Source organism: Bos grunniens, chromosome 10, assembly GCF_055505025.1.
Source record: "Bos grunniens cultivar Pamir isolate PY7600 chromosome 10, Bosgru_T2T1.0, whole genome shotgun sequence".
Lineage (NCBI taxonomy): Eukaryota > Metazoa > Chordata > Mammalia > Artiodactyla > Bovidae > Bos > Bos grunniens.
In genome coordinates, this window is record NC_141174.1 from 90,131,716 (window position 1) to 90,152,081 (window position 20,366).

The 20,366-nt window shown below is 37.3% G+C and overlaps 1 protein-coding gene across 8 annotated transcripts in view; it reads left to right on the plus strand.

The window, feature by feature from the left end:
* Nucleotides 1-477: 477 nt before the first annotated feature.
* Nucleotides 478-20,366, plus strand: part of CLPX (caseinolytic mitochondrial matrix peptidase chaperone subunit X) — a 36,882-nt gene continuing 16,993 nt past the window's right edge. For 4 of the 8 annotated variants that reach the window (XR_015135449.1, XR_015135450.1, XM_086323015.1 and 1 more), the window contains exons 1-6: nucleotides 478-734; nucleotides 7,422-7,582; nucleotides 8,938-9,055; nucleotides 13,871-14,025; nucleotides 16,746-16,905; nucleotides 18,285-18,326. Coding sequence is in view for 5 of the 8 variants with exons in the window: in XM_086323015.1 (XP_086179141.1) it covers nucleotides 656-734; nucleotides 7,422-7,582; nucleotides 8,938-9,055; nucleotides 13,871-14,025; nucleotides 16,746-16,905; nucleotides 18,285-18,326 (715 nt within the window). In the remaining 3 variants the exon portion in view is untranslated. Of the gene's footprint in view, nucleotides 735-955; nucleotides 1,071-7,421; nucleotides 7,583-8,937; nucleotides 9,056-13,870; nucleotides 14,026-16,745; nucleotides 16,906-18,284; nucleotides 18,327-20,366 lie in introns of those variants that run through there. The other 4 variants (XR_015135451.1, XM_086323017.1, XM_086323018.1 and 1 more) reach the window with 2 other exon arrangements.

The following is a 20,366-nucleotide window of genomic DNA, read 5'->3' on the forward strand; positions in this document are numbered from 1 at the left end:
GATAAGGATGTGGAACCCTGAGAAGAAGGAACTTATCGACTCTTACTGAATCGGCGGCTTTCAAGACTTCTCGAGACCGGTCAAGCCACCGGTCTCACTTTGACCTTTCCAGCCAAAAGTCCAAAATGACCAGTTTACTGCGACGATTTGGGACTACAACTCCCAGCATGCATCTCTCCGCTTCTATCGCAAACTTTTCAACTCTGGAGACCTCCGGAAGAATCGTTTGTCGGGACTTGTAGTTCCCCGGTTCGGGTCGGCCGTCTGCCGTAGGAGCCTGCTCATTGGAGCCCAGGTCACCGCCCCCTTCCCCTCGCCGTACATCGATGTCCCACGCACGCACGCGCGGCGCGTGCCCACGCCCCTCCCGAGACCTAGGACGCAGGCGCGCGCACGCTCCCGGGGCCCTGTGGGCGGGGAGGGGGGAGCGGGGGAAGGAGGAGGGGGAGGGTGGGGGGGGTTAGGTGTCTATTGAGTAGACGGCAGTGGGGCACGAAGAGAGCGGAGGTTCTGGTGCCAAGCTGGTCAACGCTGCATTGGGCCTAGAGCGGGCAAGAGATTCCGAAGCATAAGGGAGCGAACTTTGCGAGTAAGAGTCGGCCGCTGAGACCCAGAGGGCCGCTGGGGGCGAAGCCCCGGCCTAGGCCCCGCGGAGATGTCGGGCTGCGGAGCTTGTACTTGCGGAGCGGCGGCCGCGCGAATCTTTAGCTCATCGCTCGTCTCCGCTCAAAGAGGTAACGAAGTAGTCCCTCACCTGAGCCCTTGATCCAGGAGTGTCCTGGCGGGCGGTGGAGACTCCGGGGAGGGCAAGAGACCGCCCCCACCACTCGGTGCTTCTCTTGGCACCCTCCCCCCCCCAACCCCTTCCGTGGCATGGGACTCTGCCAACCTCTGGAGCAGCTGTTTCTCACATTTGAGGTGAACCCCTTGTGTTCCCCAACCCGCTGGCTTTCAGGCCTTTGGGGCTAGAATGTGGCCGCTTCGCAGAAACTCTGAAAGCGGGGGACAAATTACTTCGTTTGTTAAAAAGTGTCCCCAGACCCCACTCAGAGCTCCTCCGGGGACTGCCGGCTGCTCTGACTGCGGCTCCTTTTCCGGAGCCCGGCCGGGTTTCCCTCGGGCCTGTCGCGGGCCGCGCGAAGGGCGCGGCTGGAGGGCTGCCACTGTTGGGGTCCCCTGGGGCCTCGGGGCGCCGACCCGGCCGTCCCGGGCGCAGGCCGCGCGAGGCCCGGGGTGTCAGAGTCATTGTGCGGTCGCTCACACCGGGACGTAAACCGGACTCCTGCTGTTTCTAGGCGGCCGCGGGAAAGCGTCTGAGGAGGTGCCGGTTATCTCAGCAGTTGTTTTTAAGTACTTGGGTGTCTCAGCAGTCGTTTGCCGGGTTTCCTAACTTGACGGTCGCAAATAGTTTTGAAGGGTGGCGCTTGTTTATTTTTCCTTTCTGTTTATCAGGAGCTGCGAAGGGATGGTACCCCAGCAAAGAGATTCCGGAAGGGAAACCATTTTTCTCTTCCCTAAATCTATGAATAGCTGACAACAGGCTAGATCCTGTTTTAATCACTAAGTTCTAGGCAAATTCGTTTTGTTTTGGATTATCAGCTTGTGATCTCGGGGCGGAGGGGGAAAGCCCCCTATTCCTAATATTTAGTATCATTGTAAAATCCTTACTGTTTACTAAATGTTTATTTTCTGACAGTTTATTTCACACAGGGATTAAATGAGGTTGTGTGGGCAGAAGCGTTTCCTAAAATGGTATGTAAATATAAAGGAGTGAATTTAGTCCCCATACACTGTTAAACCTGAACAAGTAGACATCCATATTCTAGGAATTTTGAGTTGCAAACACTTGAAAGTGACAGGTAGTTGAATTCATTTATCAGACACACTTGTTGACAGCCTCCTGTGTGCCAGGCCCTGTTTTGGTGCTTGAATAAGTCCTCACCTTCAAGTTTAGAGAACTAGACAATAATATTGTTTCTGGGCCTGTATGAAATATGTGGGTGTTCTCCTTGGGTAGGGAAGGCTCCTTTTGACAAAAGTCTTCATTTCTATCAATTGTCCCTGAAAACTGAATTGTAGGAAGTGTGCAGTTGTTTATTTTTCTTTTCAAAACAACAGCTCCTTTTAAAAATTAAATTTAGTAAAGAAACTATACTCCCCCAATAAAAGTTAATTAAAAAAATTAAATCTATTCTTAGGTAAGTAAAAAATTAATGGCTTATTTAGGAATTATCTGTTTGTCAGTTAAGACAAGTTTACTAGAGCTTTTTAGAAATACCAAACCATAGCTTTTACTGTAAAGGAGTAAATTAAAATGTGAGATATTACCCAATATCATTATAGAATTTAATATTTTTATGTGACAATGAAACATCAAATGGCTTTCACATGGATTTGAGACTTTCCCAAGGCTTAATTACATAAAATGTTTCTTTTCCATGGTAGAAACTGTATATATACGTCTACAAAAATATAATTTTTTTTAAAGCCTGAAAAACCTCCAAGGTTATTTTTATTTAGAATTCCTGGAAAGAGGAAGAGAGTGAAAGAAAAATTAGAATTGAACTTTAGTGTGTTATTCTTACAATTAGAGTTAAGAATTTCAGCAACATAATTAAACAAATAATCTCATCAATATAGTCTTCTACAGGAAATTGTACAGTGATTTAAGAATAAAAGGAGATGTCATAACTCCTCTGAAGTACAGTGCTGTTCTCTGTTTCTGTTCCTTTATCTGTCATGTTATACTTTAAAAACTTTAAATGGTAGTTTGAAAAATTACTTAATTGTCATACTAGACACTGGATCTGTTTTCTTTTCCTGTTGGGCTATATGTATCCAATTTAATATTTTCTTCACTGTTCTCTTTGAATATGAAATGTATATTAAAGTAAAAATTTTAAATATTTTTTTTGCTCAGATTGCTGGTGTTTTCATTATTGGTGTATGTGTTTTTAAAATGTACCTTGCATATATAACAGTCAGTTTGCGTTCTAAGTATGTGCATTCAAAAATGTTTGATTTCATTTAAAAAATCCTCAGTGACGATACTTGGTCTGAATTTGGCTGTGAGAGTTGTGTGATTCTGTATAACTCTCTTGATTTCTGGATGCTTTCTGTTCTTGTCCATTGAAAGGGTGTCACCTCATAAGGTAAATGAAGATTTGAAGATGCTCAAACTTGTTGGTTGGCATCCATAATTCTCATGATAGTTACAAAATGTGCCTAACTTAATAGTTTTTAGCTAGATTTTAGTTCCCTCCCTATCTTGTGATTAAATCCGATACAAATTAAATAAGACAAAATGAATAAGTGATAGAACATCTTTATTTCCGGAATTACACACTATTTCCTAATCACTTCTCTTTTCTTGGGCGTGTTCACCTTCAGACCAGTAGATTAGTAACATTAGTGAAAACCTGTCAAATATTTTTAAATTTGAGGAAAGCTATTATAGGAGTCATGTTATTTTTCTTTATTAATAAGTATTCTATTAAAAAGTATTCAGAATTCCTGAAGTAATAACTTGGACATAAAGTAAAAAGTTGAGATTATTAAAAGCAGTAAGTATCTACCAAATTGTGAGCATCGTGAGTGTTTGTTGAATTTTGTTTCCAATTTGTGTTAGGGGTCAGGTGTTTAAGAGAGCATCTGACTTGATTTGCCATTTCATAAGTTGTTAAACACTTAAATATGTCACTACAAATAGCTAGTTTTAAATTTTCATTAGTTCTTTCGCTCTGTTTCTAAAATGCAAGTTAAAGATCAGTCTATCTTTTAAGCTGAATCATTGGTGTTATTTTGGAGAATGCTTAGTTTAAGATTGAATATAGGAAGTATTTAGAAATTGAATAAAATATTCTCCTGTTCTTAAAAGCCCTAAAATTTTTATCCCTTATTCTAATATATAGTTTTTAAAAAACAGCTGCTCTGAAACTCAAAACTTTATCTTTATGACAGAAGTTTGTAAGTGGTTTAACTTTTAACTGTCTTCTGTCATTACTGCCAAGTAGTCTTTTGAAATATACTTCACATAAATACTTGCCCTTGTTTGGCTTTTAGATGTTCTTCACCTGGGTTCACAGGCTTCCAAAAGGCCCAGGGATAAAATTCAGAGGTTCTTTGAACTTTATTTTCAGTAGTCTCTGAGAGAAATGTAGCATTTCCTTCAGTTATAAATATAGGCAAGAAACTAGTAGTAGTATTAGCAATACCTGTGGAATTGTCACCATTCTAAATCACAGATGTTTTCGTTTCACATTACATTCCTGATAGCCCAAAATATTGTTTACACTTTCCATCACTTTGAAATCATGGTTATTTTAAAAGCTGTTAGATCTTGTTTAATTTTGTTAAGAACCATATTTTAACTACTTCATATTTTAACTACTACATATATTAACTACTTCAGGATGATTGGGTTCTTATATATTTTATTCTGTACATTTAAAAATGTTCTGAATAGGCTTCACCAGTGAGCCAGAGGACAAAAAAAAGGGTTAACAATTCCTGATTGGCTTGCTGCAGTGCTTTATGTGAAGATGTTACATGATTGGTGAATGACTGGTCATTTACATTGTTTTGTACAGTGGTTTTAAAAAGTGTGGTCCTCAAACCAGCAGCATAGGCATCATCTGGGAACTTGTTAGAAATGCATTCTTGGGTCCCGCCTCACACTCTGTCGATCAGAACTAGGGAAGATCCCCTGCACTCTATGGTTTAACAAGCCCTCCAGGTGATTCTAATGCATGCCCAAGTTTGGGAACCAGTGGTTTAGTATTTATAGCATCATGTTGGTGTAGCCCTTAGATTATAGAATGTTAAAACACCACTTCAGTACCATACTATCAGGGCCAGCAAAGAAGTTCTTAAATTTAGAGGTCTAAATGACATGAACATGTTTTTTAAATTGTATTGTCTGTGGTGACTGTGTAGTTTGGTTTCATATGTTACCTTATAAGTTATTTAAAGTGAAGGACTTATTTTTCTTTCTATTCAAGTAGATTTTTAAAAGAATCATGTTCATTTTTATTTCTCTTAAATTCCCAAAGATAATTTCCTTTCAGCTTATTTTCTAATAGTATTATGTACTGTACATTGTTAAATGCTATTTTAAAAGATATAAGTGGAAAATATACACTGTATGTGAAACTTCAGGTATAAATTTTGTTCTAAACATCTGAGTACAAATATAACATCCAAATACAAATATAAAGGTTGTTATAATTGTAGTTTTCTTTGTGAATACATCATAAAAGTTCAGTTAAAAATTACACTTGTTGCATAGATTATAGTAAATTATTGTGTTATGCTGTCTTTCATTTAATGAATGTTCTCAAGCACACACAAAATAGAACACTGAACCCCCAGATACCCATCACCCAGCCCCAAGGTACATTCAGCTTTCTGCATTCTTGATTTCATCTATCCCTCTCCCCCACAACTTTGTCTGAACTTGCTTTTTAGAGGGACATAGTCTTCTTGCCTGGAGAAGGCAGTGGCACCCCACTCAAGCACTCTTGCCTGGAAACTCCCATGGATGGAGGAGCCTGGTAGGCTGCAGTCCATGGGGTCTTTAAGAGTCAGACACGACTGAGCGACTTCACTTTGACTTTTCACTTTCATGCATTGGAGAAGGAAATGGCAACCCACTCCAGTGTTCCTGCCTGGAGAATCCCAGGGACGGGGGAGCCTGGTGGGCTGCCGTCTATGGGTTCGCACAGAGTCGGACACGACTGAAGCGACTTAGCAGCAGCAGCAGCAGTCTTCTTGCCTATAGAATCCTGTGAACGGAGGAGCCTGGTGGGCTGCTGTCTGTAGGATCATGCAGAGTCAGACACGACTGACGCAACTTAGCATGCATGCATGCAGTAGAGAAGGAAATGGCAACCCACTCCAGTATTCTTGCCTGGAGAATCCCAGGGACAGAGGAACCTGGTGGGCTGCCGTCTATGGGGTCGCACAGAGTCAGACACGACTGAAGCAACTTAGCAGCAGCAGCAGCAGTCTTTAAATCATACTATGTCCTTGAAAAAACATTAATGTTTAGCTTAAATTTCATAAACTGTATTTAACAAGAGTCAGTTCAGTTCAGTCACTCAGTCGTGTCTGATTCTTTGCAACCCCATGGGACTGCAGCACACCAGGCCTCCCTGTCCATCACCAACTCCTGGAGTTTACTCAAACTCATGTCTTTTGAGTCATCACTGACTCAATGGCATCACCAACGAGAGAGTAATGGCTAACATAGTTTACTGCAAAACATGGAAATGTTACACTTGAGAAAATTTGAAATGTCTTAAAAATGTTAATTATAAGGAATGCATCAAATTTTTTTTTTCCTCAATATCCAAGCTTAATAGTGTTAAGCAAAAGTTTATACTTTTGGGGTTAGGGACTGGGGTGTCATAATCCTTTTTTAGTGTTCTTTGTGAATTTATATAGAAATAAAAATTTTTTCCTCTTTGTATCTTTGCTGAGTAATTTGGTGGGTTCATTTTTGTGCTTTGTGAAACTGGAGATGGCATGGTGATAAGTTATTCAGTATAAAAGGAGTTGGAAAATGGGAGAGAGTTGTTAATAAAACAGTTACATAACTAAGCAATTGTTTTGGAATTGTTTTAACTACATAATTTTAAACCAGTTTTTGCATTTGAATACAACATATACATGTGTATATCTTTAAAAAAGCCCTAACAGGTGTAGAAACTAAATCCTGAGTTGTGAATTGTGCAGGGAATAAAATGAGGGAGGCAAAATCAGTTTCTTAAGTTTAAGTGTTCACCACCACCACCGCCACCGGCCTCACCCCCAAAGATTAATCGCCTCCTAATAGCAGTCTGGGAAACTTGCTTCATGGCCAATGTACATTATTAGCTTTTGCAAGATTCTAAGTAGCTCTAGGGTATTGAGGTCTGTGGAATTTTGTTTAACTTATGACCATTAATTTTCTTGTGTAGGGAGCAGTCTTTTAAGGACCAACTTGGGAAATACTGCCTCACAATATGGAGTATGGCTCTTTTGCCAATGACTATAATTTATTTGGGAGTTTATTTTGTGTTTATATGCAGAGAAGCAGGAGTCAGCAAACAGTGATCCCATAGAACAGATCCAGACACCTGTTTATTTACATTTTGTTTGTTCTTGTTGGTAGATATAAGACATAACAATGTAGAACATAAATGCCCTTGTTCCCCTTTCACACTTTGAAAGGGCCATTAATTGTTGTCTCTGGTCTTTCCTCACTTCCAAAGCACAGGTCTGGCCAGTTTTTGAGGATGGTGTCACCAGTTTGTACTATTGCTGTGAAAACTAACTTTTTCAACTTTCTTAATGCTTTAGGGATTTTTGTTTCCAGAGGATTTATTGAAGGTGTGTTAATATTTGATGTGTAGACCAAACAAATTTCATTGTATTTTCAGGTATTTCTTGTAGTCGTATTCATATACCAGTTTTAGGAAGGCTTGGGACCTTTGAAACTCAGCTTCTACGAAGAGCTCCTTTTAGAGCTTTTACAGAAACACCAGCATACTTTGCCTCAAGAGATGGGATAAGTAAAGATGGCTCTGGAGATGGAAATAAGGTATTTTATCTTTATTGGCATTTATATACATATTTGAGTTCCCTCATTTAAACAAATATAATAGTACTCTGTATTTCATTGGTTATATGTTTTCATTGTTTGGTTGCTAAGTTGTATCCTACTCTTTGTGACCCAATGGACTGCAGCCCACCAGGTGACTCTGTCCTGTATTTCCCAGGCAAGAATACTGGAGTGAGTTGCCATTCTCTTCTCTAGGGGATCTGCCCTACCCAGGGATCAAACCTGTGTCTCCTGCATTGCAGGCAGATTCCTTACTGCTGAGTCAGCAGGGAAGCCCATGTTTTCTGTAGGAAATATAAAATGATGTGAAGAATTTTACGTATTTTTATTTTGTGTATCAGCCTGAACCTTAACATTATTTGATAAGCATTTCATTGGTAAGCAGTAATTAAAATTTCTAACACCCCAACACAGTAAAGAAGCTTCATTAAATAATTTATGTAGTCAGTCTGATGGTTGGTTGGATTAAGAATAGCCATCCTTTTCTGTTTCTACACAGCTCTTAAACTCATGATAATATAAACCTTACCTCATCCTCTACCTAAAAATCTTGGATATCTGTATGACTTAATGGTGGGCTACTCTGTAGCTCATTTGAAAAGACCCTGATGCTGGGCAAGATTGAAGGCAGGGGGAGAAGGGGACGAAAGAGGATGAGATGGTTGGATGGCATTACCGATTCAATGGACATGACTTTGAGTAAGCTCCGGGAGTTGGTGATGGACAGGGAGGCCTGGCGTGCTGCAGTCCATGGGGTCGCAAAGAATCAGACACGACTGAGTGACTGAACTGAACTGAACTCTGTAGCTAGGAAGTAGATGATTGGTAACTTTATTAAGTCAGTGAATAATCATGTTTTTTATTATGCAAATTTGGCTAACACTTGAGTTATTAATATGTATGAGACAAAATGCTAGGTGTTTTCATATACACACTTAATCCTAACAATGCCCCTCTAAAGTAGGTGAAATTATCCCTCCCCCTTTTTTTTAGAGATGACAGAAGTTAGATTTAAGAAAGTTGAGTCACTACTTGTCATGGTAATAACTCTCAATTCAATTTCATAGTAAGTTTTTTAGTAAGTAAGTAGTTACTAATGCTTATTGATATTTTTTTCCTCAAGTATTTACTGTCATTGAAAAAAAGCTAATTATTATACATGCTGGATCATACCATGTAAAGAAGGGAAACAGTAATTGTTTTTACTAGAACTGGTTTTTTTAATAAGATTAATTACAAACAATATAAACATAAATTTAAATACAAACTTAAGTTACATGGTGGTTGCCTGAAAGTAATAATTGACACTTTTTCTTTTCTTGCACAAACATTAGAAGTCAGCAAGTGAGGGAAGCAGTAAGAAATCAGGCTCTGGGAATTCTGGGAAAGGTGGAAACCAGCTTCGTTGTCCTAAATGTGGCGACTTATGCACACACGTAGAGACCTTCGTGTGTAAGTATACTTCTTCTGTTCTTCTTTTTCCCTGCCTTTTCTGTAAATCATTAATTGCCCCGAAATATATACATTATACCTTACATACATCAGAATTATTGTTTTCCTGAACTTAGAATAGTCTCTCTTATAGTCACCAGATACTAAAAATCTCCTGGACTAGTAATGCTTTGAATTATTATGGTATAAGATAATTTAAGAAAACTCTTTGCTTATTTGTTTTGCTTGTGTGTGTTAGTCGCTTAGTCGTGTCCAGCTCTTTGCGACCCTGTGGACTGTAGCCCACTAGGCTTCTCTGTCCATGAAGTTCTCCAGGTAAGAATACTGGAGTGAGTTGGCATTCCCTTCTCCAGGGGATTGTCCTGACCCAGGGATCAAACCTGGGTCTCCTGCATTGCAGGTAATTCTTTACCATCTGAGCCACCCGGCAATTTTAATTGATAAACAATTCTTAATGGTTAAGCTGTGTTGAGACGAGCCCCGAGAGGCAGGCTATATGCTTAGGAGTGGAATGGCTTGGTGAGGTGGTAACTGTTTAGCTTTTTAAGGGACTGCTGTAGATGTTGCTAACACGGTATAAGGGCTTCCCTGGTAGCTCAGCTGGTAAAGAATCTGCCTGCAATGTGGGAGACCCCAGTTCTATTCCTGGGTCAGGAAGATCCCCTGAGGAGGGGCTAGGGTACCCACTCCTGTATTCTTGGGCTTCCCTGGTCGTTCAGATGGAGAAGAATCGGCTTGGAACATGGGAGACGCAGGTTTTATCCCTGTGTTGAGACGATCCCCTGGAGAAGGGAATGGCAACCCGCTCCAGTATTCTTACCTGGAGAACCTCCATGGACAGAGGAGCCTGATGGGCTACAGTCTGTGTGGTCACAAAGAGTTGGACACGACTGAGCAACTAAGCACAGTGCAGCACATAGATGTTGTACCATTTATAGCCCCACTAACAAGGTAGGTATAAGGGTTCTAATTTCTTTACATCCTCAACATTTGTGTCTCTTTTAAAATTATAGCCATCATAGGAATAGAAAGTGGGATTAATATCTCATCATGGTTGTGATCTGCATTTCCTTAATGACTAGATGTTAAATATCTTTTCATGTGCTTATTGACCATTTGTATGTCTTCTTTGGAGAAGACTAAAGTTTCTGTCCATTTTTAGCTTGAGTTATCTTTTTCTTTTTTTTGTGTGTGGGGGTTGTCTGTTTATTGTTGAGGTGGAAGAATTATTTATTCTGAATACTGGACCCTTATCTAGATTTGTGATTTGTAAATATTTTTCTTATCCTATGGGTAGTTCTTTATTTTTAAATGCTATATAGGAGTCAGTTAACTTTTACTATAAAGACCGAATAGTAAATATTTTAGACTTTATGGGCCATATGGTCTCTGTTGTGACTTTTCTCCTTTGTTGTTACTGTGAGAAAGCAGCCATAGACAGTGTAAAGGAGTGAAATCGGCTGTGTTCCAATGAAGTTTTGTGTATGACACTGAAATTTGAATTTCATTAACTTTCATTGTCATTTTTTTTAATGTAAAAGCTGTTCTTAGCTCTTTGATCTTCCTGTACATATTTCATCTCACAAATATGTTTATAGTGATTTTTATGTTTTCTTATAGTATTACTGTTGCTTGACTGACTTTGTTGAAATAAAATACCATTTCTGTCAGTCCCATTATGAGTATTTAGAAAATCATCAGAAATTAAAATAATATCTAAGATTGTTGATTATAAGTATATGTATTTTTTCTTTGCCCTTTTTTTCCCCTTTTAAAAAATAACTTTATGAATAGTGTCCCTAGTTTTATTTAAGGTAGAGCCTTTAGTTATGGGGTTTTTTATTTTGGGCTTTTCTTGGGATTTTTAAAAAATTTCTTTCTTATTTAATTTAAGGGGGAAATTGAGGGATAATTTATATACAGAAAAGGAAAGAAAATGCATGGATTCTGAATGTACAGTGTGATGGATATACATACCAGTATTTGCAGCACCCCAGAAGGCTCCCTCTGGAGAAGGCAATGGCACCTCACTCCAGTACTCTTGCCTGGAGAATCCCACGGATGGAGGGGCCTGTTAGGCTGTAGTCCATGGTGTCGCTAAGAGTTGGATACGACTGAGTGACTTCACTTTGACTTTTCACTTTCATGCATTGGAGAAGGAAATGGCAACCCACTCCAGTGTTCTTGCCTGGAGAATCCCAGGGACGGGGGAGCCTGGTGGGCTGCCGTCTATGGGTTCGCACAGAGTCGGACACGACTGAAGCGACTTAGCAGCAGCAGCAGCAGAAGGCTCCCTCATGTTCTTGCAGTCGCTAACAAGAGATTGGTTTTGCCTGTTTTTGTATTTCATTTAAACAGAATCATACTGCATGTTCCCTTGCTCTTGGATGGAGCTTTTAGTTTTTATTTTTATGTATATAATACTTTTTGAAGGCTTACTGTAATTATGTGTCTCATAGAGTGAGGATAAACTTTTATGCAGTGGTTTGGAGATTTTATGTTTGACCCTGAAACTTTTTCAGAATTATGAAGAACTTTCGTTTAAACAAATATCCTGAAAAAGTTTTTACTAAGGTAATCTTTCTTCTGTTGTTGATATACTATACAAGCATGTTTATTGGCATCAGTATTGTTTGTAAAGGAATATAGAATATCTGTAGTAATCATTTAAAGTAAGGAGGTTTATTTATCCCTTGAAAATTTAACAAAATCAGATTTTGCCCCTTGTTTTTAGGAATAAAAAATATGCATTGCAATGTTTGTTTACTTGTTTTTCTGAAATAGCATTTTGATAAGTTGAACCTGGATATATGTTGAACGTGTTTCAGTGTGAAACAGTACTGCAAATATTCAGGTAGAATTTGAGCAACCCTTCAAAGAGGAATGAGGAGTAAGCAAAGAGGAATGTTTTTGTCACTTTTCTCTTTCCCTTTGACCTAATTTCTTCAGAGAAATATTTTGTTCTTGTGTTCTCAGGCCAGATTTTCCCGTGACACAGCCTGAACTAGATTAGAGGCTTCCCTGCCCTTTAATCCTTGCCCTGTTTACTACCATCAGTAACAATTATAAACTGGTGCCTGGTCATAACATAAAGCCACTGTCTTTTCCATTGATGGGAATTGGTGATAATGAATTTTGACTTGTGTTAATCAAAAGTACTTGAAATAGCTTGATCTTTTACTTTAGGGAAGCCTTATTAGGTGATTGATAAATGGAATACACAAGTGATCCCTTATCTACTTTAAAATTTGTGGCTAGAATTTGTCCGGAATGTATATTTTTGATTGTCTTTTTGTTTAAGAGCAGATATGTAAAAATTAAATTGGTTGAATTAATAATTAAATTTATTTTTAAAATGTGGAATTGTCTATTTTTTTTTAAACTTCGATTATTTTGTGAAGATTGAGGTGTGCTTGCCAGTCAGTGCAGTTTTTTTTTAATATGTGGATAAGTAGTTATAATATTCCCAAAGGCAGAGATTCCCGTAGTTTTAAAAATCATTTTTCTTTGCTTTTTTACCTGTTTAGTTAGGTTACACAAACATAACACAAAAATATATTACTAGACCTACCAACATGTAACTAATTCCTGTGTATATTTTGCTCTGAATCTGTTAATAGTCTGTATAGGATTCTCTACCATGCTGCTTTCTGAGGTTCTTGGTTACCATTAGTGGAATTAGGCTTGGAGAAGATTAAGAATATGTGCCTGTATCCTAAAAGAGAGAAAAGAGGAAATCACTTTTGTTTTAAACACAAGATACTTATAGCTGATGCCTTGGAATTGAGAAACCCGTTTCATCTTCACTTTAACTGCCCTGCGCTGTTTCCAAAAGCTGTATGATTATATTTTGTTAGTTTCTTAGGTTTTTTTTTTAATATTTATTTATTTGACTGTGTTGGGTCTTAGTTGCAGCATATGGGATCTGTGTTGCATCATATGGGATCTTGCATTGTTCATGGACTCTCCGGTTGTGGTGCATGGGCTTAGTTTCTCCATGACTGTGGGATTTTACTTCCCTGACCAGGGATTGAGCCTGTGTCCCCTGCATTGCAAGGCAGATTCTTAGCCCCTGGACCACCAGGGAAGTCCCAGTTTCTTAGTGGTTTTTAGGTCAAAGAAATAGGAATTAGTGGAATAAAGATAATAAGAAAGGTATAAAATAATTTTATATATTTACCAAGTCAAGGTCTTAGAAATGCTCACAGGTTTGAAAAGAACCTTAAGTATATATATATTTTACATTTTTTAGGGATTAAAATGGATTTTTGTCTTTCAACTTTTGTGTGTTTGTAATTTTTTGTAGTAAAATGTTAATTTTATTACAGATTAATTTATTTATACTTTACTTTTTTCCCACAGTTTATTCATTCTCATATTTGAATAAAATAATTACTTAATATAGTGGTAGTTTTTAAAATTAACTTGAGGGCAAATTCCCTGGTAATGGTTAGATGACACCTCGCTTTCACTGCCAAGGGTTCGGGTTCAGTCCTTTGGGGAACTAAGATCTCGGGAACTGTGCAGTGTACCCCAGCCCACCCCCAAAAGAAAAATCCAAAACTTTAGTGAATGGAGAAATTGAAAGAATCTCAATCAATCTTTTCTCTAGATAAAATCTGTCACACCTAGCTGAAATGAATAGAATGTAGTTTACTGAACTCATATTTATCATCTATTTTAAGTACAAATTAGGCTGGCTGTTGAGGCTAGTGGAGTGAACTACAAGATTTTCGTCAAGTACGTAGGTTTCAATTTTCAACGAGTCTTTAAAGTTAAATAGTATTTGAATTATTTTTCTGTGTCCTTTTACAGCATCCACCCGCTTTGTGAAGTGTGAAAAATGTCATCATTTTTTTGTTGTGTTATCAGAAGCAGACTCAAAGAAAAGCATAATTAAAGAACCTGAATCAGCAGCAGAAGCTGTAAAATTGGCATTCCAACAGAAACCACCTCCTCCCCCCAAGAAGGTATAAGTCCTCGCTCAGTGTTATAAACATTTTATCTTGAAAACATTTCACTGCTTCCCCTCTCTCCAGTTTATACTGAATCTTAATACTAGTATCTAAACAAGTTTTGTAAGTTCTTTATAATATAGGCTGTGTCTGGCTGAATTGTTACTGATATTTGATACTTGAAATTTAGGTATGGGGTCCACAGCTGTTTTCCCATATCATGATTACTGTGTTCATAGCAATGAAATACAGCTGATGATTATTAGTGTTAATACTAAGTTAATCTAAAATGATATCCTTAAAATAGAACAGCTGGGGATTTGTTTTTGTTTGGATCCCTAAATAACAGCAGCCTGCAGTTTTTCCCTGTTAAATTAATCTACTTTATTAGAGGTGAAACAGCCTCAGGCTAACAATAGAAGCAAGTATTTTTTCATGACCAATGTGCCAGGGCACTTCTGTGCAACACTGTGACTTTTGTGGTGTCAGCTCTTTCTTGAAGCCTCAGGTGGATTGTGATTTAGCCATGTGAGACACAGCAGAGTATACCACCAGCTTCACTGGGTGCTTGGCGTGTGCTTTCTGAGAAGGAGGAGCCCTGCTTCTGGGCTGTGTTATTATCTCTGGCCATCTCAGGTGGTGTTTGCACACTTGTTATTTCTCACCCTCTGCTTTTTTTGACTGTTTAGATACCAGTGCATTTGTTTCTGCAAATGTGCTAAATCGTGGGTGTAATTCATGAAGAATGATGATTTTTAAAAACCATAACAACATATATATGGTCAACCATTACAGAATTTGTTATGTAAAAATAAATAAAGTAATGGAAACTACAGGTGTTAAGCTTTACGTTCCTCACTAATTTGTATAGACTTCAGAATCTGAGTTGGAGTTCTAGAGAATAAAGTTCTAGAAAATAACTCTTTTCAGGAGTTGGTGAATATTAGCAATTAACTTCTGTTAACTAAAAGCTGAAAGAATTTACCCTAGGTGCTAAGCCATTGGAAATAACCAAATTTCATATAGAGCTTTAGTTTCTACCAAGAATAAGAGTTTTAGATTACCATATAGATAAATGCATAGCTTTAAAGTTAATATCTGAGAAAAAGCTAAATGTTTGTGAGTATTAAAGCACATTGATACAGGTGGTATAATGATTTTTGAGTATATAATGCCTATTTTATTCTTAAAAAATTTTAAAGAGATAGGAATACCACACCACCTTACCTGCCTCCTGAGAAATCTGTATGCAGATCAAGAAGCAACAGTTAGAACTGGACATGGAACAACAGACTGGTTCCAAATTGGGAAAGGAGTACATCACGGCTGAATATTGTCACCCTGCTTATTTAACTTATATGCAGAGTATATCATGTGAAATGCCAAGCTGGATGAAACAAAAGCTGGAATCAAGATTGTGGGAGAAATATCAATAACCTCAGATATGGAGATGATACCACCCTTACAGCAGAAAGCGAAGAAGAACTAAAGAGCCTCTTGATGAAAGTGAAAGAGGAGAGTGAAAAAGCTGGCTTAAAATACAACATTCAGAAAACTAAGATCATGGCATCTGGTCCCATCACTTCATGGCAAATAGATGGAGAAACAATGGAAACAGTGACAGACTTTATTTTCCTGGGCTCCAAAATCACTGCGAATGGTGACTGCAGCCATGAAATTGAAAGATGCTTGCTCCTTGCAAGAAAAGCTATGAGCAACCTAGACAGCATATTAAAAAGCAGAGAATTACTTTGCCGACAAAAGTCAGAGCTGTGGTTTTTCCAGTAGTCATGTATGGATGTGAGAGTTGGACTATAAAGAAAGCTGAGGACGGAAGAATTGATGCTTTTGAACTGTGGTGTTGGAGAAGACTCTTGAGAGTCCCTTGGACTGTAAGGAGATCCAACCAGTCCATCCTAAAGGAAATCAGTCCTGAATATTCATTGGAAGGACTGATGCTGAAGCTGAAGAACTGACTCATTGGAAAAGTCCCTGATGCTGGGAAAGATTGAGGGTAGGAGGAGAAGGGGACGACAGAGGATGAGATGATTAGATGGCATCACCCACTCAATGGACATGAGTTTGAGCAAGCTCCGGGAGCTGGTGACGGACAGGGAAACCTGGTGTGCTGTAGTCCATGGGGTTGCAAAGAGTCGGACATGACTGAGCGGCTGAACTGAACTGAATGCCTATTTTGAAAAAATTAGTTTTATAATGTAATCTTTGTGAAGAATATTATTCATATGATTGAAAGAGGTGTAAATTTTTTTTAATTGATTTCATTAATGATAACAGCTTTAGACCCATGGTAGCAAGTATAGGTATTGTAATTGACTTTAATATTAAACTTTCAAAAATTAGGATCGTTGGCATTGTTTATAGAACAGAAACTGGCATAGCACTGGAAAAGTATAGAAATACTTTGTTAAGCTAGAGAACAAATGAATGGTGTGTTGTATCTTTAAGATTTGGGGCCTCTGAAATTATTGCTGCATAATGTGTCATGCCCTTGGCATTTTGTTTTGAATGAGAGTCTTTGTTCAAATTTAAAACTGTAAGCAAGTGAGTTCAGCATGGTTAACTCCACACTTCCACTGCAGGGGACACAGGTTCCATCTGTGGTAGGCAAAGTTCTTTGTGCATGTGGTGCAGCCAAAAAGTGCTTGGTGTTTAACTCTAACGTGTGTATATTGTGATGACTCACAGTAAATTGTTCATTTCTAACCATTTTTCAGATTTATAACTACCTCGACAAGTACGTTGTTGGCCAATCGTTTGCCAAGAAGGTGCTTTCAGTTGCTGTATACAATCATTACAAGAGAATATATAATAATATCCCAGCTAATCTGAGACAGCAGGCAGAAGTTGAGAAGCAGACATCATTAACACCTAGAGGTTAGTGTTTTGATAATTGACCAAAATAGAGATTACTGTGCTTAGAGGTAATCCTTATTTGCAACTCTTTGCTTTTGTCTTAAAATACTTTTAGTACAGTACGGCATTTTTCAAAATACAGTTTGCTTCCCGTTAGTGGTTCATGAAGTCATTCCAGTTCATTTCCAGCATTTAAAAAAGAGAGTTAATAAGTGTGAGTAGAAAATACCAGTCTGTTAACTTGTTAAGTATTATTTCTTAAAACTTTATTTTCAGGTATATGTGCTTAGGTTCTCGTGTACAAATTGAGACATCATTTTTGAGTTGTAGACTTCACCACAGGTAGTTCCTGTTGACTAGATCATTGCAGTGTTCTGTATACAACTCTTGAGTTCTTCTCTTTTGGGTTCAGGACACAGAATTTAATTTTCCTAAGTCAGAGATATATGGAAATGGTACCTCTTACAGAACATATTCAGCACTCTTTCCGTTTTGGCCTCCAATACACAGTGCAAGGTTCAGGGCAAATTTGTAAGTGATTCAAAGTATAATTCCTATTAATGATCGATTCTAATGACCAATATACTGTGTAATGTCAACTTACTATGGACAATGTATATGTTATATTAACAGAATGATTTTATTTAAAAAACTATGAATACAGTAAAATGTAAATAAGGGTTTCTTTTTTTTTGGCTAGGGAGCTGTAATTTTGGAGTTGTTCTACAGATATCTATTGTTTACATTCTTTTAGCTATGTTATAATTTTATGGAGTTTTGCTAAGTACTTTCAGTATTAAATTACTTTCAGTAGGCACTAATATATAATTTATTGCCTTAATGAAGACACTTGTTCACTGTTTGAACTTACTGCAAAATATTTACATAGTAGGATCAATTACTTTTTTAGAAAGTATAAATCATACTAACTGATGAAGGACCTGGAACCTTTATGACTTATAAGGTCCAAATATTGTTGTTTGGTCATGGAGCAAAATAATTTTTTCTGATTCCTTCAGTCAACAAATTAATAGTTAAACTCTTCTAGGTGCTGGAAAAGCAAATGGTTATATGGTCTTTATAATGAGGGATTTAAATTCTTATTGAAGACCTAAATTACTACATTTCTTTTCTTAAAATAGATAGCAACTTTGTATTTGATAAATGTGAATATTAGCAACTATACAGCCATCATTAAGCATGTTTGGGTTTGTTTTTTTTTAATACAGAAAAGAGGTAGCATATAAATTCTTTCATAATTTATAGAAAGCCGAAAAAACATTAATGAACATATTCTTTATATTTGGAAGAGGGCAAGAAGTGGAATACTCCTTGTTTGTTCCCCTAAATTAAGCAAATATATAATATTTTCATGTTGCCATTTTCATCCTCTTTCTTAGAGTTAGAAATAAGAAGACGGGAGGATGAGTACAGATTTACAAGTAAGTGACCTCTCTTCAGGTCCTCCTCTGTAATCATTCTTCCTTTGTAGATTTACCTCAGTGAAGTTTGTCAGCACTAGTTGTGATAGATATGTGCTTGTTTGTGTATTACTAAGAAAGGCATCGTATAGTATCTAAACCTGTTTGTTATACATGGCATATATAACTTTGAAACAGTTTTATAGCTAATTTGTGTAGTTAATAGATGTTGGGTTGTTTTAGATACTTGATTTTATCTTTTGTGATATTTCTTATAAAGAAATAAATATTATATGTAGTTTTCCTCTATAAATCTAGATCTGCGTATTAACAGAAGTTGTATTTTTTAAAATTTGTACCTTGAATGTTGTATCCTTTTTTTTTTTCCTTAAAAAGAAGAATAAAAGTTGATCTGCCTGTAAGTGACAGATTTTAAGGGAGGTGTATTATCTTTCAGCTGCTCTTTGCCAGAAGCTACTTTATTTTTTGGTGTTTATGAAACTTAGTGTAGGCTTACAAATTATGCATAACCTCCAGCTCACTATTGAGAGCTCTAGACTGCCCCTAAAAGCATCAGGGGGTCTGATGGAGGGTATGGAATGACCTCATAAACCAATGATAGTGGCCATTCTGATGTCTTGCACTCATTTCTTTGGAGGTGGAGATAGCTGCTACACAAAGAAAGGGTGAAGGTTCCAAAGTTACCATAAGAAGATTCTTGTTGTCACAAAAGACAAAAAATAATAGATAAACCAGTGTGAACATTTTTCACTTAAAAGTTTGATAAGTTTACATTTGCCTTTGAACCAAACAATATTATACATCTAATATTTGAACATCAGAATATTGTACTGTATATTCAGGATGAACCATGAGAACATAATGAGTTCAGCAACTCTGGCATAAAATGTATTACATGTAATAAAATATGCTGTCACTATATATTCATAATTTTGGGCAGATGGCTGGTGAAACTAGTATGAATTAGTAAAGTATCAGTGATTTAATACAAATGTTAACAAGTAATAGTATTTAAGGATGTAAGCAAAGTAATTTGTAATTACATATATTGATTGGCTTAGAAATTAATATTTTTAGAGCTTATGTAGAATTTACTTTCATGTATAATTTAGTTTTCTCCTAGGTGGGGTATTAGGTTCTAATGTTAGGACATTGGGCCAGAGTCATATATAATTAAAATATTCTTGGAAATTTCTTTGGAAATCAGATGTTAGAGATCAACATGTGTCTCTAACATTTTAAGACTGATGGTTTCTTCCCCTCATCATTGGAACATAAATTTTTCTGATGTTAAATACCAGGTGAACTAGTTGGCTTGCGTACGAGGGCTATGTTATACCCTATTGCTCCATACAACTAATTATTCTAGCCTGCTTACTCAATAGTCCTCATTGTAAAGGGCTGCTTAGGCAATAAGAGATGTGCACAGAGACTTAACTGAAAGAACAGAAGTGTTTTCTCCAGTTTACGCTGGGGCATATTTTCATAAATGTAATGACAAACATCATTTGTTCTGTACTATTTAAATGATTCCTCTTTTTTAAAAAACTTAAATCATAAAGTTGAATATATGTCATGTGATTCCACTGTAGGTAAAATGCTGCTTACAATTTTGTTCAAGTTACCTAAATCATCTTTTCCCCACTGGGCAGACCTGTTCTTCAGCCAAGCACCTCCTTATACTGTCACAATTCCTAACTAGATTTTGCTGAAATAAAAAAAAAAGTTTTTGTTTTTGTTTGGTAGGGGACAGCTAGCTAACTGAAGACTGCCTTTTTTTTTAACCTAATGTGAATTGCAATGAGGCATATCATTGTGAATTATTCACTGACCATTAACTCTCAAATGGTACAGTTTAATTAAATTCAAATATTTACTTAATGCCTATTATTTTTGGTGAAGAGAATAACCCTTTACCAAAGGATGTGATGTAAAGATAGTTTGAAAATGACAGCCAGATGGAACAGGATTTAAGTAGTATGTTTGCTGAACATCTGTCTGTTGGTTTGCTTAAAATAATAAAGCATTGGAAAATACTGA